At 43.8% G+C, this 15,413-nt stretch overlaps 1 protein-coding gene across 2 annotated transcripts in view; it reads left to right on the forward strand.

Annotated features, from left to right (window-relative positions):
* Positions 1 to 15,050, forward strand: part of ATP6V0D2 (ATPase, H+ transporting, lysosomal 38kDa, V0 subunit d2) — a 56,159-nt gene extending 41,109 nt beyond the window's left edge. The window contains exons 3-8 of one of the 2 annotated variants that reach the window (XM_010846223.1): positions 371 to 549; positions 1,731 to 1,810; positions 3,800 to 3,877; positions 10,995 to 11,171; positions 12,356 to 12,379; positions 14,110 to 15,050. In XM_010846223.1, the coding sequence (XP_010844525.1) occupies positions 371 to 549; positions 1,731 to 1,810; positions 3,800 to 3,877; positions 10,995 to 11,171; positions 12,356 to 12,379; positions 14,110 to 14,271 (700 nt within the window). In that variant the 3' untranslated portion in view covers positions 14,272 to 15,050. Of the gene's footprint in view, positions 1 to 370; positions 550 to 1,730; positions 1,811 to 3,799; positions 3,878 to 10,994; positions 11,172 to 12,355; positions 12,434 to 14,109 lie in introns of both variants that reach the window. The other variant, XM_010846222.1, reaches the window with a different exon arrangement.
* The last annotated feature ends 363 nt before the right edge of the window (positions 15,051 to 15,413 follow it).

The following is a 15,413-nucleotide window of genomic DNA, read 5'->3' on the forward strand; positions in this document are numbered from 1 at the left end:
CTTTGTCAGTCCATAGTCCATCATGAGAAATCAAACCATTTTACACCCTTGCGGCTCTCTGCCCCCAGCCCCATGCCCCACATACGACAATTGGTGTGTAGGGTCATCTTCTACGTGGTTCCGCCGGTCAGTTATTATGAATATGGTTTTTCAAACTACAGTTCCCTCTGGGAGTCAAGTATTTTACCGCAGCCACACCTCTCATACACCGGAGCTTAAAATAAAAGGAGATGTAATTTCCTTCATGAATGGGTATGTGCCTGAACGGTGCGTGTGTGGCTTTCATTTAACCCGAGGGATGCTCCTTATCCTCATGCAGTCGTTTTCCTAATGATCGAGTCCTAACAATCGAGTGCTCCTTCCACACCAGCTGCAGTTACATGATCGACAATGTGATTCTCCTGATGAACGGCGCGCTGCAGAACAAGCCTGTGAAGGACGTTCTGGTGAAGTGCCACCCCCTGGGCCACTTCACGGAGATGGAGGCAGTCAACATTGCAGAGACACCTTCTGACCTCTTCAATGCCATTCTGGTCGAGACACCCCTAGGTACGAGTGCATAAGTAATTGTGCAGCTGCTTGCGTGTGTTACCACACTATTAGAAAATGCAGTTGCACGTCACAGTTGTCTCCATGAACACAGTGTCACACTGTACAGATTCCTCGAAGGGGAGGGGACATGCAGAATCCTCTGGTCCAGCTCCCTCCTTTTTCAGATCAAGACAAGTGATGTGATACCACCCCAGATCCCACACAGACCACTGGTAGCTGAGACAGGCCAGGCCTCATCTTCCAACCTCCAAACCCATGGGCTTCACTCCTGATCACAGCAAATAAATAATAAAACTTGTAATTTTTCAAAAAATTTTCCTTTTTTGATTAATCCTTACCTTTTCATTTTAAATTTCTGTCTGTATAAGGCTGTGTCTGGGAAACACTTTGTTTTAAGAAGTTTGGGAATGCCATTTTTTTTTCTGAGATGCTCAGGAGTGTCTGTCAAACAACCTGAAGCCGTGATAAAATAAATGTTAATGTCATCATAGTTTGGCACTGACAAGAGTTGCAGCATTTAAAATGCTGAAGGAATCATATCTCCATTGTCAGGAAACCTAGATAACAGCAGTTCACTGTTGATCATTCATCATAATAGTTGCCATTTAAAACAAACTTTAAAAAGAAAAGTAATCACATCATTATTAAGTGTTGGTTGCTCCAGGAGCATAGCATGGCAGAAAGACGGTGAGTCTGAAAACCCAGGTCCACAGGCATGAAACCAGGCCCTGTCACCCCCAACCAAGGGACTTGGGACAATTCATTTCACCCCAGTTTCCTCATTCTGAAAACAATACTCTCTTCCTATCAAAGAGTTTTAAACACTAGGACAGTTTTAATACAGCTCCATACTTGTCACATAGTAAGGTCGCAAATGGTGAATATGGCTGATGTGGGGAGGGACTTCAAAAACGGAAACCATAAAGTGAGTAGTTCAAGGTTGTGAGGACTGAATATGTTCAAGTGTATCCAGTGTTTACTGGCGGCTCACACGGAGCAAATGCTTCCTCGGTAATCACTCCCCGTCACGGTCATTGTCAGCTTCAATGAGGCTGTCAATCGCCCTCACTCTACAGTGTCCTAGTCAGGGGAGAGCAGAGGGTGGCACATTCACAGAACATTTTCTACAATGTAAAATCCTATTTTGATTTATTTTGTATGATAATTTCTGCTTTCAGCCCCGTTCTTTCAAGACTGTACTTCTGAAAATGCTCTAGATGAACTGAATATTGAAATCCTGCGGAATAAACTATACAAGGTAACCGTTTTCCCAAATATGATGTTCTTCTTTGTTACATAATACATTGTAACCAGAGTTCTTCATTAGATATTACTTACTCGCTAGCAGCTCAGCTGGTAGAGAATTCGCCTCCCTAGGTCGGGAAGATCCCGTGGAGAAGTAACTGGCAACCCACTCCATTATTCTTGCTGGGTTGCAAAGAGTAGGACACGACCGGATGACCAATACTTTCACTCTATTGACCAACGATCAGCTCAGCTGTGTGGTACTGGGCTTCCAAGGTGGTGCTAACCCGCCTGCCGATGCAGTAGACATAAGAGACGTGGGTTCAGTCCCTGGGTCAAGAAGATCTCCTGGAGAGGGCAATGGCACCCCACTCCGGTGCTCTTGCCTGGAGAATCCCATGAACAGAGGAACCTGGCGGGCTGCAGTCTACTGGGTCGCACAGAGTCAGACACGACTGAAAGCGACTTAGCACCAGCACTAGCTCTCGATAGCCAACTTCTGAATTATGAGGTTAGACATAATGGGAACAAATCTCTTTTTAGTCCTGATCTGTCTTCTAGTTAAATACACGTATGTCAAGTTCATGAAAATCCCATGGATGGAGGAGCCTGATAGGCTGCAGACCATGGGGTCGCTAAGAGTCGGACACGACTGAGCGACTTCACGTTCACTTTTCACTTTCATGCATTGGAGAAGGAAATGGCAACCCACTGTAGTATTCTTGCCTGGAGAATCACAGGGACGGGGGAGCCTGGTAGGCTGCCGTCTATGGGGTTGCACAGAGTCAGACACGACTGACGAGACTTAGCAGCAGCAGCAAGTTCTCCCATCCAGCAAGATTCTTGAGATGATCCCATTCTTCTCTGTATCCTTAGCTCTTACATGACACCTGGCACATAAAAGGTGTCAACTGGATGGATGGATGGATAGGTCGATAGATGAGTGGGGTGAACAACTCAATCCATTTCCAAAGCAGCGGCACGCACAGCGACCCCTGTGTTACGTAGTTTCCATGTCCTCAGCCCTGTGAACCTGCCCACACAGTTTTAATGGACTGACAGTGTGCAGCATTCCAGGATGGCCAGCCTGTGGACACCACACCACAGGCACCACCTTGTGCAGTGTGGCCATCTCTCTGGACTGTGCTGCCGCCCTCTGAGATGCCCTGTGTGATAGGGGCTGAGTCAAAGGGGCTGTCCATTTCCACCCGTGCAACCACAGCACCTTTAGACACGCTCACAGAGCAACTGAATGGATATGCCCTCTATCTAGCTTCTTATGCTGAAACATATGAAACCTCTCCAAGGCACTGCATTGCAGCAGTTTCTGTTTTATAGAGAGACTTATGGGCTTCGAGGAGGCATCCCTGAGATACAGCTAAGAGAAGCCACTGTTTTAAGCATTTCTAGGCATTAGTTCATTTAATCCACTCAGCAAAACTACGTGCCATCCCTGCTCCCCAGATGAGAAAACTGAAACATGGAGAGGTAAATTTAGTTGGTAGAAGTCAGCGAGCTAGTAGGTAATAGAGCTGAGACTCACACGCAGACTGCCTGACTCTACAGCCTAGACTCTGCCTTCCCTGTGTACTGCCCATGCTCAGCGCCATCCCAAAAGTGTCTCCTGAGCGCTAGGACTTTCACTTTTCATAGGACCCATTCTGGACCTATTTGCTGAGCTCATAAGACAGTTTCATGGTCTTGTCAGAATAGTGAGAATTAACTATGAAATAATCCAAGAGCCACGCAAAAAAAGTGCTTGGTACGTTATTTCAAGCTATGGTAAGTTCAATTTTGTTCTTTTACAGAGTTCTGCTTTTTAGGCTGTGCAATGTGCTGCAAGGTGAAAGTTTGCATCAAATATATTATAAAATATCTCCCTATGGGAGAAGTAATTCAGTTTTCATTAAAGAGTTTAATAAGTCGTGAAAAGCTGATCTAGAAATTTCCAAAAGGAAAATATGTTCATTTTCTTGTTTTGTGATCTTTCTTCTTTTTTAAGTCCTACATCGAGGCATTCTATAAATTCTGTAAGAATCATGGTGACGTCACAGCGGAAGTCATGTGTCCCATTCTGGAGGTAAGAAAGAGACCTCGACTTTTTTATGCCAAATAATGGGCTCACATGCTTTTTATTTATATAATCCTACCATTTTTTTATTCTTAGAAGTTCTTTTATCTGGAAATAAAATAGCAATATATTTTATCATGTGTATCATTTGATGTCTTCAGTAAGAGTGGTATTTTCCCAGTTTTCTACAGAGAAGAGCTATTTGGGAATTAAAAAAGAATAATGCTTATAGAAGTTTGATCATGATTTACTTGGATATAGTATGAAAGAAGCAGATTACAATTCATTAAAAATTTATTATGGTTTGGACAACTGGTGCACTATAGGTACCCATAACAATCACCAAGTTCCCTCCCAACATCGGGCCTGTTGGGAACCCCCACAACTTGTCAGCAAAACCCCCTGCGGGTGGCACTTCTCATTAAGTCCTAAAATAAAGGCCTCCACGAGCAACCCTTGAGCACCACTGCAGAAAGACCAGGGGTGGTGATTCACAGTTGGTGTGCCCGCTTACTCCTCACAGCGTGGCAGAGGCCACCTTCGGCACCCACCTCTCTAACAGATGTTATACTCCCTTTAATTCCTCTTCATCATCACAGCTTTCATCTGTGCCCAGAGGCCCTCTTGCTTGCAAATGTCAATCTGCACACGCACAGGAGACTCAGGCCAGAGATCAAGGGATCGGAGGGGAATTCTGGGAGTAGTTTGCTCTGAGTGTTTTACCTGGATCTCTTTTGCTGACTTACTATTTCGCTTGGATCTTAAAAAAAAAAAGCATTCCCCGGTGGTCCAGCGCAAGGACTCTTCCCTTTCACTGCCAGGAGCACAGGTTCAGTCCCTGGTTGGGGAACTAAGAATCCTTGAAGCCACGTGGCACAGCCAAAAAACAAACAAACAAACAAAAAAACTTACTGGGCTTAGAAAGCTCTTGCTTTGCTCTATGGAAAGAAGTTTTGTCTAAAGAATATCCTTAATCATTAGATTATCAGTTATACTGGCTTCATTGATGGGTTTAGTTCAGTCTCTCAGTAGTGTCTAACTCTTTGTAACCAGCACGCCAGGCGTCTCTGTCCATCACCAACTCCCGGAGTTTACTCAAACTCATGTCCATTGAGTTGGTGATGCCATCCAACCATCTCATCCTCTGTCATCCCCTTCTCCTCCTGCTTTCAACCTTTCCCACCATCAGAGTCTTTTCAAATAAGTCAGTTCTTCGAATCAGGTGGCCAAAATATTGGAGTTTCAGCTTCAGCATCAGTCCTTCCAATGAACACTCAGGACTGGGTAGATATTAATATTTACATATTTGAATGATTTCTAATTTCAAGAAAAGCCTGATAAGAACTACTCATTGAAGAAGAAGAGAAAAAGCTGAAATAGCTTCATCTGCACATATTTTAACTTAATGTTCTGATACTGCATTTGATAAAAGTGTGTGTATGCAGAGTTGCTTCAGTCATGTCCAACTCTGCGACCCCGTGGACAGTAGCCCACCAGGCTTCTCTGTGCCTGCGATTCTCCGGGCAAGGATACTAGAGTGGGTTATCGTGCCCTCCTCCAGGGGATCTTTCTGACCGAGGAATCAAACCACATCTCTTACATCTCCTGTATTAGCAGTCTAGGTTCTTTACCACTAGAGCCACCTGGGAAGCCCCCTGATAAAAGTAATTCCCCTCAAATATCTAATTATTAAACTTTTACAGTTAAAGATAACTGTTGAAAATTTAAAGTCAAAGCAGTCCTTGAAGTAAGAATTCTTTGGAGGATTCCAAAAATATTTTTTATCTCTATCTGTATTACATAGGTGGTGGGCATCAAAACATATTTTTTTAAGACATGCCAGTTGTCAGAAAGTGAGTTCCAGACATGCTGAGCACATAATACAAGCAGCCTAGTGACCCTCTGAAGCACCTCACTTTCTTTTCATAAATTTAACTATTGCTGCTGCTGCTGCTGCTAAGTTGCTTCAGTAGTGTCCGACTCTGTGCGACCCCATAGATGGCAGCCCACCAGGCTCCCTGTCCCTGGGATTCTCCAGGCAATAATTTAACTACTAGCCACTCTACAAAAAGCCACATTATCTATGGCTCAAAGTATAGATTCTACATGGCATAATTCCTGTGGCTTAGCAACGATTCACCTACTTTGTACCTACCAAATATGTGGGAAAGAGTTATGTTACGATTAATAACCTTCACATCTGTCAAAATGACTATCACCAAACGAATATAAACAACAAATGTTGGCAAGGATGTGGAGAAAAGGAAATCGTCGCCACTGTAGTTAGGAACATAAATTGGTGCAGCCGCTGTGGAAGCTGGTGTGGGGTTTCTCAAAAAAAAATGAAACTAGAACTACCACATGACCCAGCAATTCCACTCCTGGATACACATCTGAAAAAAAGCAAAGATACTAATTTGGAAAGATACATACACGCCAGTGTGCATAGTAGCATTATTTACAATTTCCAAGGAATGGACGCAACCTAAATGTCCATCAACAGATGAAAAGGTAAAGAAGATGTAGTACATATATACAATGGAATACTACTCAGCCGTGAAAAAGGATGAAATCTCGCCATTTGCAGCAATTTGGATGGATTTGGAGGGCATTATGTTAAGTGATGGAGAAGGAAATGGCAACCCACTCCAGTGTTCTTGCCTGGAGAATCCCAGGGACGGGGGAGCCTGGTGGGCTGCCGTCTTATGGGGTCGCACAGAGTCGGACATGACTGAAGCAACTTAGCAGCAGCAGCAGCATGTTAAGTGAAATAAGACAAAGTACTGTATGTTATCTTATATGTGGAATCTAAAAAATAATACCAGTGAATAAAACAAAAAAGAAGCAGACTGGTGGATAAAGAGAACAAATTAATGGTTACCAGTGGAGAGAGTGAAGGGGGAGGGGCAGGATGGGGGAAAGGAAGGGTTATTATGGGATTTTATGAAATGTGAAAATCGTAAAGTGCTATAGAATAATCTTTCATTTAATAAAAAAGAAAAAAGATAATAACCCTACAGAGGTATACAACGGCAGTATTAATAGCTAACATTTATTGTATACCAGATACTGTCCTAGGTGCTTTATATATATAAATTCACTTGGACTTCAAAATAGCACATTGAGATGTGTAGCTTAGGACCTCTTTTTCAGAGGGGACACTGAGGCACAGAGAAGGCTAGCAAGTTGCCTGATGTCAAACAGCTGTCAGGATTTGGGTTATCTGGCTCTGGTTCTTATGTGTTTATCTACTGTGCTAGGTCACCTCCACGTCAAATTCACCTGCAGCTCTTCTGTATGACGCCAAGTGCTAATTCTTAAGCAAGATCATACTCCACATGCTTTAAAAACCAGGAGCAAATAAGAATTATGTCTTTGTCATCCTTGGTAATGTGAAAAGGACAGCACAGTATTAGAAGAATACTTGTCGCCAGGAGGATTTGGTCAAAATACTATATGCCCTGTGTTCTCTTTGTCCTTTCCCGATACCCAAGATACTACCTTGTTAGATTTTTTTTCAAGCAATGTTAAAAATCCATTTAACTATCTTTATATGCTTAAGTAAAAATATCAGTTACACATGGTGTGCAGTTATTACATGTCTAATGATATGATCAGAAGAGGTGTGTCAGTTTTATGTCAATGTCCCAGGTCATGTAATTACTTCCCCTTTTGTTTGCACAACCATAGAGCACTTAGAATTTCGAAGTTCTTCCGTATATATTCTCATTTGATCTTATTTGATAAGAGACTTCAAAAGATTGAATATAGTAGAAGAGGGAATAAACCTAGGCTTTCAGGTGAAAATGTGACCTAATTACGAGATTGTGGCATCATATTTAAAAAAAGAAATTGACTTACGTCCCAGGCAAATGTACTGCAGGGGACTGTTTGCCTCTTTCCTGCTTTTCCGATGATCTGCATGGTTAATGAAGCCGTGAAAATAATAAGCACAGAGTATGCTTGTTTTACCTCCCTGGGCCAGGACACATGCTGATAAGGAGGGGCTGGTTCACTTCACGCTCTTCCTCTGCCGTCAACCCTCTATCCACTGCTCCCACCAGGGAGACCCTTCCTCCTGTAAGGAACTGGCAAGAATTTTCAAACTAATCAGCCCAACTCTGTCGTAAGCAACGGATAAGGGTTTTGAATCTGTCAAAATGCATAGCTATCTTTTGCAATAGCAACAAAAAATGTTATGGTTTTACAATGCCTGAGTATCTGCAGGGAAAGGAAAGACAGGATGTTTAAGGTACGCTGTGCTACACAGGCTAGTTGCCTTCTGCAAGGGATACAGGGCTTACAGGAAACCAGTACCACCCCAGCTACTCGCCTCTGTAATCAGGTGTCATGGCAAAGTGTCTGCTTAGGGATGGTCAAAGACAGGATGGCCTCTTTACAATTCAAAAATTATAGCTCTTTTCATGAAGAGAATACACACACAAACACGCACACAGCTTCTAGGCTAGAAGAAAGCAGTAGATCAGATCAGATCAGTCGCTCAGTCGTGTCCGACTCTTTGCGACCCCATGAATCGCACCACGCCAGGCCTCCCTGTCCATCACCAGCTCCGCCAAAGGAAATCATATCCGATTAGAGAGAAGAGAGAAGGGCTTCAGATGAAAAACATTGTATTTCAGGAGATCCTCAAAGGCAGGTAGAATTTCAACCTGTAGAGTTATGGGATGGTGTGTGTGCTCTGTAGGCAAAGGGGAAGGACCAGAAGTTGGAAAGTGAGCGGCGTGTGCAGATAAGCAGCCGCGTCCGTCAAAGTCCTCTCTTCTGGCGAGGCTTGGGAAGCCTGTCCCGTTCCCTCCCAGCTACCTGTCCCTGCCGCCTCTGCAGCTGCATCCCGGGACTTGGAGCTTTGGGCACTGCCCCACGATGTCACGCTCTGCCCGCGCGACTTCTTCCTCCGCCTTGGTGCCTGCAGTGCTCCCCACCCCACCCCGTTTCTCTCCTTGAGATTCTAACATTTTGGCGCTAGAAAGGACGCTGAAGAGCATCTGGGGCGATGAACTCCATTGTTGCTCCGCCTGCCCTGTTGGTTATTTTCAGGGTTTCTTTTTGCCATGAAATCTCCCTATTGCATTTCTTTTCTTATCCCGGAAGGTCTAAGATTACTGACAAGTTTGATTATATTCAGTAGCCAGAGGCAGCTGCCTTTGCTTCCATATAAGGCTTCTCCTTGCCTCTGACGCACCCATAATTTCCATGAGAGCAATCAAAAGAATCAGAGAAACCAACTCTTGCTCTGCTGATAGGAAACACCTGTTCTAACAAAACAGTTCCAGTAAGATCTGTTGTAAGTCTGGATTTGCTATTGGTTAATTAGTAAAAAAAAAATAATACTGTAGAGCAATTCATTTCAGTTCTGATGTGCATATGAGTAAGCTTGGGATCTTATTTCAAATGCAGATTCTAATTCACTAGGTCTGGACTACAGTCTAAGATTCTGAACTTCTAACAGGCTTCCCAGTGAGGTCAAAGCTACAAATCCTTGAAACACACCTTGGATAGCAACATGGTAGAGAATATTAGAGAATTTTAGAGTGGTAGAACTGTGGACTATTCTGTTGGAGTTGGTAAACGTTTAAGATCTTCCTGTGTCAGGCACTAGATATTCAAAAAATAAATAAGACAGACACGACCCCTCAAAGATTTTAGAGTGCAGTGGGATGAAAGGAACATGCAGAGATTTTAAAATAATGCGGTAAGCACAGGTTGCTTTGGGTAGGTGGAGACGGTCTTCTTAGCCCAAGGTCATCATGGCAGATTCCCCTGGCAGGCAGAGGAGGTACCTGTGGGGGACGGACCGAGATGGAATGGTCAGCGTGGGTAGAAGCAGAACCAACAGGAGTGTGAAGAAATAGAGGGCGATTTCAAGAAGGATTTGCTGGTCAGATGAAACAGAGAGGTGGGACGTGGGGCTGGGAGCTCAGTGTCTAGTAGGGCTCAGCACAGAGGAGACAGGTGGGGAGTAGACTGACCCCTCCTGAGAGAGCATGTGATCAGACCTCACCATTTACAAATAAGGAAACAGGTCCGGAGAGCAAAGTCACTTGTCCCAAGTCCCATGATCCTTAGAGACAGGCTTAGATTTATCAATATCTACCCTAGGACTTGAAAGAAGAAAACCAATACCAGCGAAGTACAAACAAATGGTAAGTAGCCCAGTTTAAGTTATGACCAACCTAGACAGCATATTAAAAAGCAGAGACATTACTTTGCCAACAAAGGTCCAGCTAGTCAAGGCTATGGTTTTTCCAGTAGTCACTTATGGATGTGAGAGTTGAACTCTAAAGAAAGCTGAGCACAGAAGAATTGATGCTTTTGAACTGTGGTATTGGAGAAGACTCTTGAGAGTCCCTGGACTGCAAGGAGATCCAACCAGTCCATCCTAAAGGAAATCAGCCCTGGGTGTTCATTGGAAGGACTGATGATGAAGCTGAAACTCCAATACTTTGGCCACCTGATGTGAAGAGCTGACTCATTGGAAAAGACCCTGATGCTGGGAAAGATTGAGGGCAGGAGGAGAAGGGGACGACAGAGGATGAAATGGTTGGTTGGCGTCACTGACTCAGTGGACATGGGTTTGGGTAAACTCTGGGAGTTGGTGATGGACAGGGAGGCCTGGCATGCTGCAGTCCATGGGGTCGCAAAGAGTCAGACATGACTGAGTGACTGAACTGAACTGATCTCAGCATTCAGAAAGGGATGTTAACTGGTATGACATGCACTTTTTTGTTCTAAACACTTTGCCAGGACCTTCTGTGTACATTATCTCATCCTATCTCTGAATCGATCCCAGCAAGTTGGTCTTATTCTGATGTTTATGGAAGGGGCATTTGGGACTCTAGGGGGCTACACGAGAGAAACACTTGAGTAACTGATAACAGAGAGCCTGGGAACTGCAGTGGGATGCCCTGGCCTCCTGGGCTGTGAGCTCCTTCTCTGGCCAGCAGAGTTGCTCTGTGACAGGAAGAGACTGTGGGGATATTAATAACACGTCTGTATTATAATTAGCTATAGATTGGAAAGAAAGCAGATCGTTTCGAAAATGAATTTGTCTAGAGCATTTAGTAGGTGGTTCAATTTCATTGACTCTCATGTCTTGCAAATTCAGTTTGAGGCTGACCGGCGTGCTTTTATCATCACTCTGAACTCCTTTGGCACCGAGTTGAGCAAAGAGGACCGGGAGACCCTCTACCCGACCTGCGGCAAGCTCCACCCCGAGGGGCTGCGCCTGCTGGCCCAGGCCGAGGACTTCGAGCAGATGAAGAGGGTAGCGGACAGTTACGGAGTGCGTGCTTATCCCGGAATGTCTCGCATGATTTCCTCTTGCATGCTTTAGAAGTCCACACATCACATTTACACTTTATCTAACGTGGTTATAATGTTTATAGGCTAGAAGGCAGTATTTCTTGCTATGATGTTTCTCCCAAAGAAATACATCGAGTTTCTAACCCAAGCTAGTGTGTTTTTTAAGATTCCTGCCAAGCAAGTACTTGTTTAAATCTCCAGGGGATGGTCATTCGAACCTTTTTTTTTTTTTTTTAATAAAGTGCTTGATAGAGCAAATTCCCCAAGGGACTGGTGCAGTGGAAATGTGAGCTCATGTCAGAGTTATGTGTAAGAGCCTGCCCCAGCTGCCCTTTCAAGTGCCCACTGGACAGACAGTGCTAGGTACAGAGTGTCTCCTAGAAGGACACGGGAGAAATGGTCATACTGTTTACCACACCCTTTTCTCGGTGGCCAGCATTCGGGAAGGAGGGCTGCCGCCTCCTCTCTTACTGCGGCACCCGGCTGCTCTTGGACAGCCTGAAGCTTCTCAGCTCAAGGGTATAACCTCATCCCCTGGCACCCTCCCTTCTGACTTGCAGACAGTAACACACACCCTCCAGGGAGCTTTTCCAGAACTAGAATGACACCCCCTCATCTTTGCCTATGGATTTTTGCCCCCAGGGAAAGATAAGCCAACCAACAATGCATGAATCTTTGTAACGTCTCTTGCGTCACTGCAAGAGGCTCTTGAGCACAATCTTAAAATTTGAGCTTCTCCCCGGTTTTCACCCCTTCCTCACTTAAAATTCCATACGGATTTTATCAGTTGTCATCTCAAAGAACCGTGAAGCCACACTGAGTAACCCACGAGCACTCATTTAGCCTCTATAATGTGTCTAACCAGCCCTAAGAGACAAACGTGGAAATTAGCTCATACCACGTGCACAGAGAGCGGAATTGCTTTTGCCTCCCGCCTTGTAGGCCTGAATAAGCCCACAGAACGGAATTCCATCCCTCCTCTCCTTGTTTGGATTTTTTTGTTATTTCCTCAAGAGACCAAAGAGCCTACAAAAAACATTCAGGCCTTCTGGATAGATTTTCTAAAACAGATGCACAATTCTTATGTTGCTGGAAAGATATGATTTTTATGCTTATAAAAATGAAGACTTGTTTAAAAAAGAATGTCTTGCCTTTGTTTTTCAGGTGTACAAGCCTTTGTTTGAGGCCGTAAGTGACAGCAGTGGGGCAAAGACTTTAGAGGATGTGTTTTATGAGCGTGAGGTATGGTGGGAATGGAAATGCTCCTAGCATTTACACCCTTTTTCTCATACTCTGGGTTTTAGTTTTTGTATTTTTTTAACACCTTGGGTTTTCTTTACAGTTGACCAGGCCAACTGACTAGGCACGTCCGTAGCTTGGACAGGTATTAGTCAGTGTCTCTGCCTTGGAGCGTCAAGGCCCTGAGGTTCACAAATGATGGCTTCTTGTGGGATTGTCCCATCCAGACAGATGTGCTCATAGTGAAGTTCCGGGAGTGAGGCAGCTGCGCTGTGCCTAAGTCACTTCAGTCATGCCCGATTCTGTGCGGCCCCGTGGGCTGTAGCCCACCAGCCGCCTCTCTCCAGGGGATTCTCCAGGCAAGAATATGGAAGTGAGGTAGCTCGTCCATAATTACCCAGAGAAACAAAGCTAGGATGCCCTCATGATCACGTGTTGACAGCCATCATGGAGCACACTCTGTTAAGGGCACACCCTCTAACCCATCCCTTCTTCAAGGAGGGTTTATCACTCCTGTGCAGTTACAACACTTAGGAATTATTTGCGTGGAAATCCATCCAGTCTAGATTATTCTGTTTTCCTGAAAAGGCAGAAGAGTACTTTAATCTTATAGCCAGTTCATGGGCTACTAAAACGTGCAACGAGAGGACTTCGGGCAGCTAGCCCGATGGCGGGCCCCCCACATCCGGACAATATTTTATGATGTGTTTTATTCATTTCCCTAAAACCACTGGTTTTAGAGAGAAGCCTGAAATTTACCCACACTTTAGGGTCAGACTGGCTCCAGAAAGCAGTATGAGAGTCTTCCTGTAAGCCCTACTCTAGACATTTTCTAACAGCTCTCTAGAAGGAAGTGAACACAATGCAAGTTGTTTCATATATTAGGGATGCTTTAAAAGCCCACACTCTTTGCGCTTCTGCAAAAACTGCTGTTAAAGGGCCCCCCTTGGCGGGAAAAATGCCTGCCTGCTCCTGACAGCGGGGAGCTTCCCCTTCCTGACAGCTTTGCTGGAGGTTTTCAGAACAGAGTAAGGGACTTGGTACCTCTTCTTTTTCCTAAATGGAAAAGAATAAAGGGATTGTTCCATTTCAGACTGTACCCTAGTTTAAAAAAAATTTTTTTTTTAATTTTCTTTTAACAGTTTAACTATATGTCGTTTCTAAGGAAACTCATAGCGTAACCTGGTCCAGATTCCAGAGTCCTGTATGACATTGCCCTGAAAAGGAGTCCAATAGCCTAAAAACGACTTGAAAATTGTAAACCGTTGTGCACCAAGGAAAAATATCTTATCTAAATGAGAGAAGCCAAATCAATATCTCTACCAAGTTACTCACACACACACACACACACACACACACACACACACACACAGACGAAGTCCTCCCAAGGTGAATCAGTGCTCACAGTGCTACTGAGATTTGGAGCTTGTCTTGTAATTTTCCAAACTTACTTCGTAAACTGCTGGTTGTCTGCCTTTCTCTGCAAAGTGACACTCTCCTTTCAGACTTGCTGAATTTCCTGCTGTTTCCCTTTCTTTGACCCAATTTGGAAATTGTCTATTTAAATACATATAAGCACTAAACAAGCACTAGCTGGTCTGTAGCTTCATATTATTTCATTAATGTAGTATGTTCCATATAAGTTGATGGTCCATTTTTTTTTTTTTTTCCTTCCTCAGGTACAGATGAACGTGCTGGCATTTAACAGGCAATTCCACTATGGTGTGTTTTATGCATACACCAAGCTGAAGGAACAAGAAATGAGAAATATCGTGTGGATAGCCGAATGCATTTCACAGAGACAACGAACTAAAATTAACAGTTACATTCCAATCTTATAACCCAGTGAGGGGCTCTCAAATGCAGAAAATCATAAACATTAAGAGGAAGTTATGAGGGAAATAAAAGAGTTGTGTTGTACTATCTAGATCACACAAAAGTAAGAGACGTTGCACTTCATGAATTGTACACCCACTGGAAACACAGCAAAGCAACCCTGAAACAAAGCATATCTTTTGCCAGGAGCCTTAAATCTTGTTACGTCTCATTCTTCACTGGGCCTTAGACATTAATTTTAATTAACCTGTGGTGCTTTCCCTATTCTCATTTTCTTCTTATAAAATCAAATCTATTAAGAAGTGTTTTGCTTTTCCATGTTTCTCCACAAGCTGAGTGTCTCCTTTACTCGTTAACTGTCCATTCCTTATCCATGTCCACAAAAATCCAGAGTAGTACCTAGGCATCAAGGAGCACACACACGGTGGAAAAGACTGTACTTTCTTCTAATGCACGTTGATCTGGTAGGCTTGGGAAAGCTCCAGAGTTCCAAATCATGTCCCACAGGGGCACGAGTGTTAAACTTCTTATTAAGGCTGCCGACTATGACTTATTTTCTCACAACTTTCATTAAACAAAAGGTATACCTCTCTTTCTTACAGTTTCTCCATATTAATACTTTGAGAAGAAAAAATTGTTATATTTTATTCATTAAGAAACATAAATCATAGGTTCACAGGATATGGATTCTCTATAAAACTCCAGTTTACCAGAGAAAGAAAAATCAACAAACACTGTTCCAGTGCTTTCTTTAAAAATAATAAAAAATTCCTAAATAGAAAAATCTGGGGTTTTTTGCTATGTTTAAAAGGTAAACATATATTTATATTTGAAAGTTCTTCAAGTAAGAATATTTACAGAGTATAGAAAAGTGAAGTCACTCAGTGGTGCCCAACTCTTTGCAACCCCTTGGACTGTAGCCCACCAGGCTCCTCCGTCCATGGGATTTTCCAGGCGAGAGTCCTGGAGTGGGTTGCCACTTCCTTCTCCAGGGGATCGGATCTTCCCCGCCCAGGGATCGAACGCGGTCTCCCGCACTGTAGGCAGACGCTTTACTGTCTGAGCCACCAGGGAAGTCCAGGAATACAGAGTATACCTATACTGAATTAAGTACAAAGACCAAGAAGTAAATCCATTTGGTGGGGGC

This window comes from Bison bison, unplaced genomic scaffold, assembly GCF_000754665.1.
Source record: "Bison bison bison isolate TAMUID 2011002044 unplaced genomic scaffold, Bison_UMD1.0 scf7180017864233, whole genome shotgun sequence".
In the NCBI taxonomy this organism is placed as follows: Eukaryota; Metazoa; Chordata; class Mammalia; order Artiodactyla; family Bovidae; genus Bison; species Bison bison.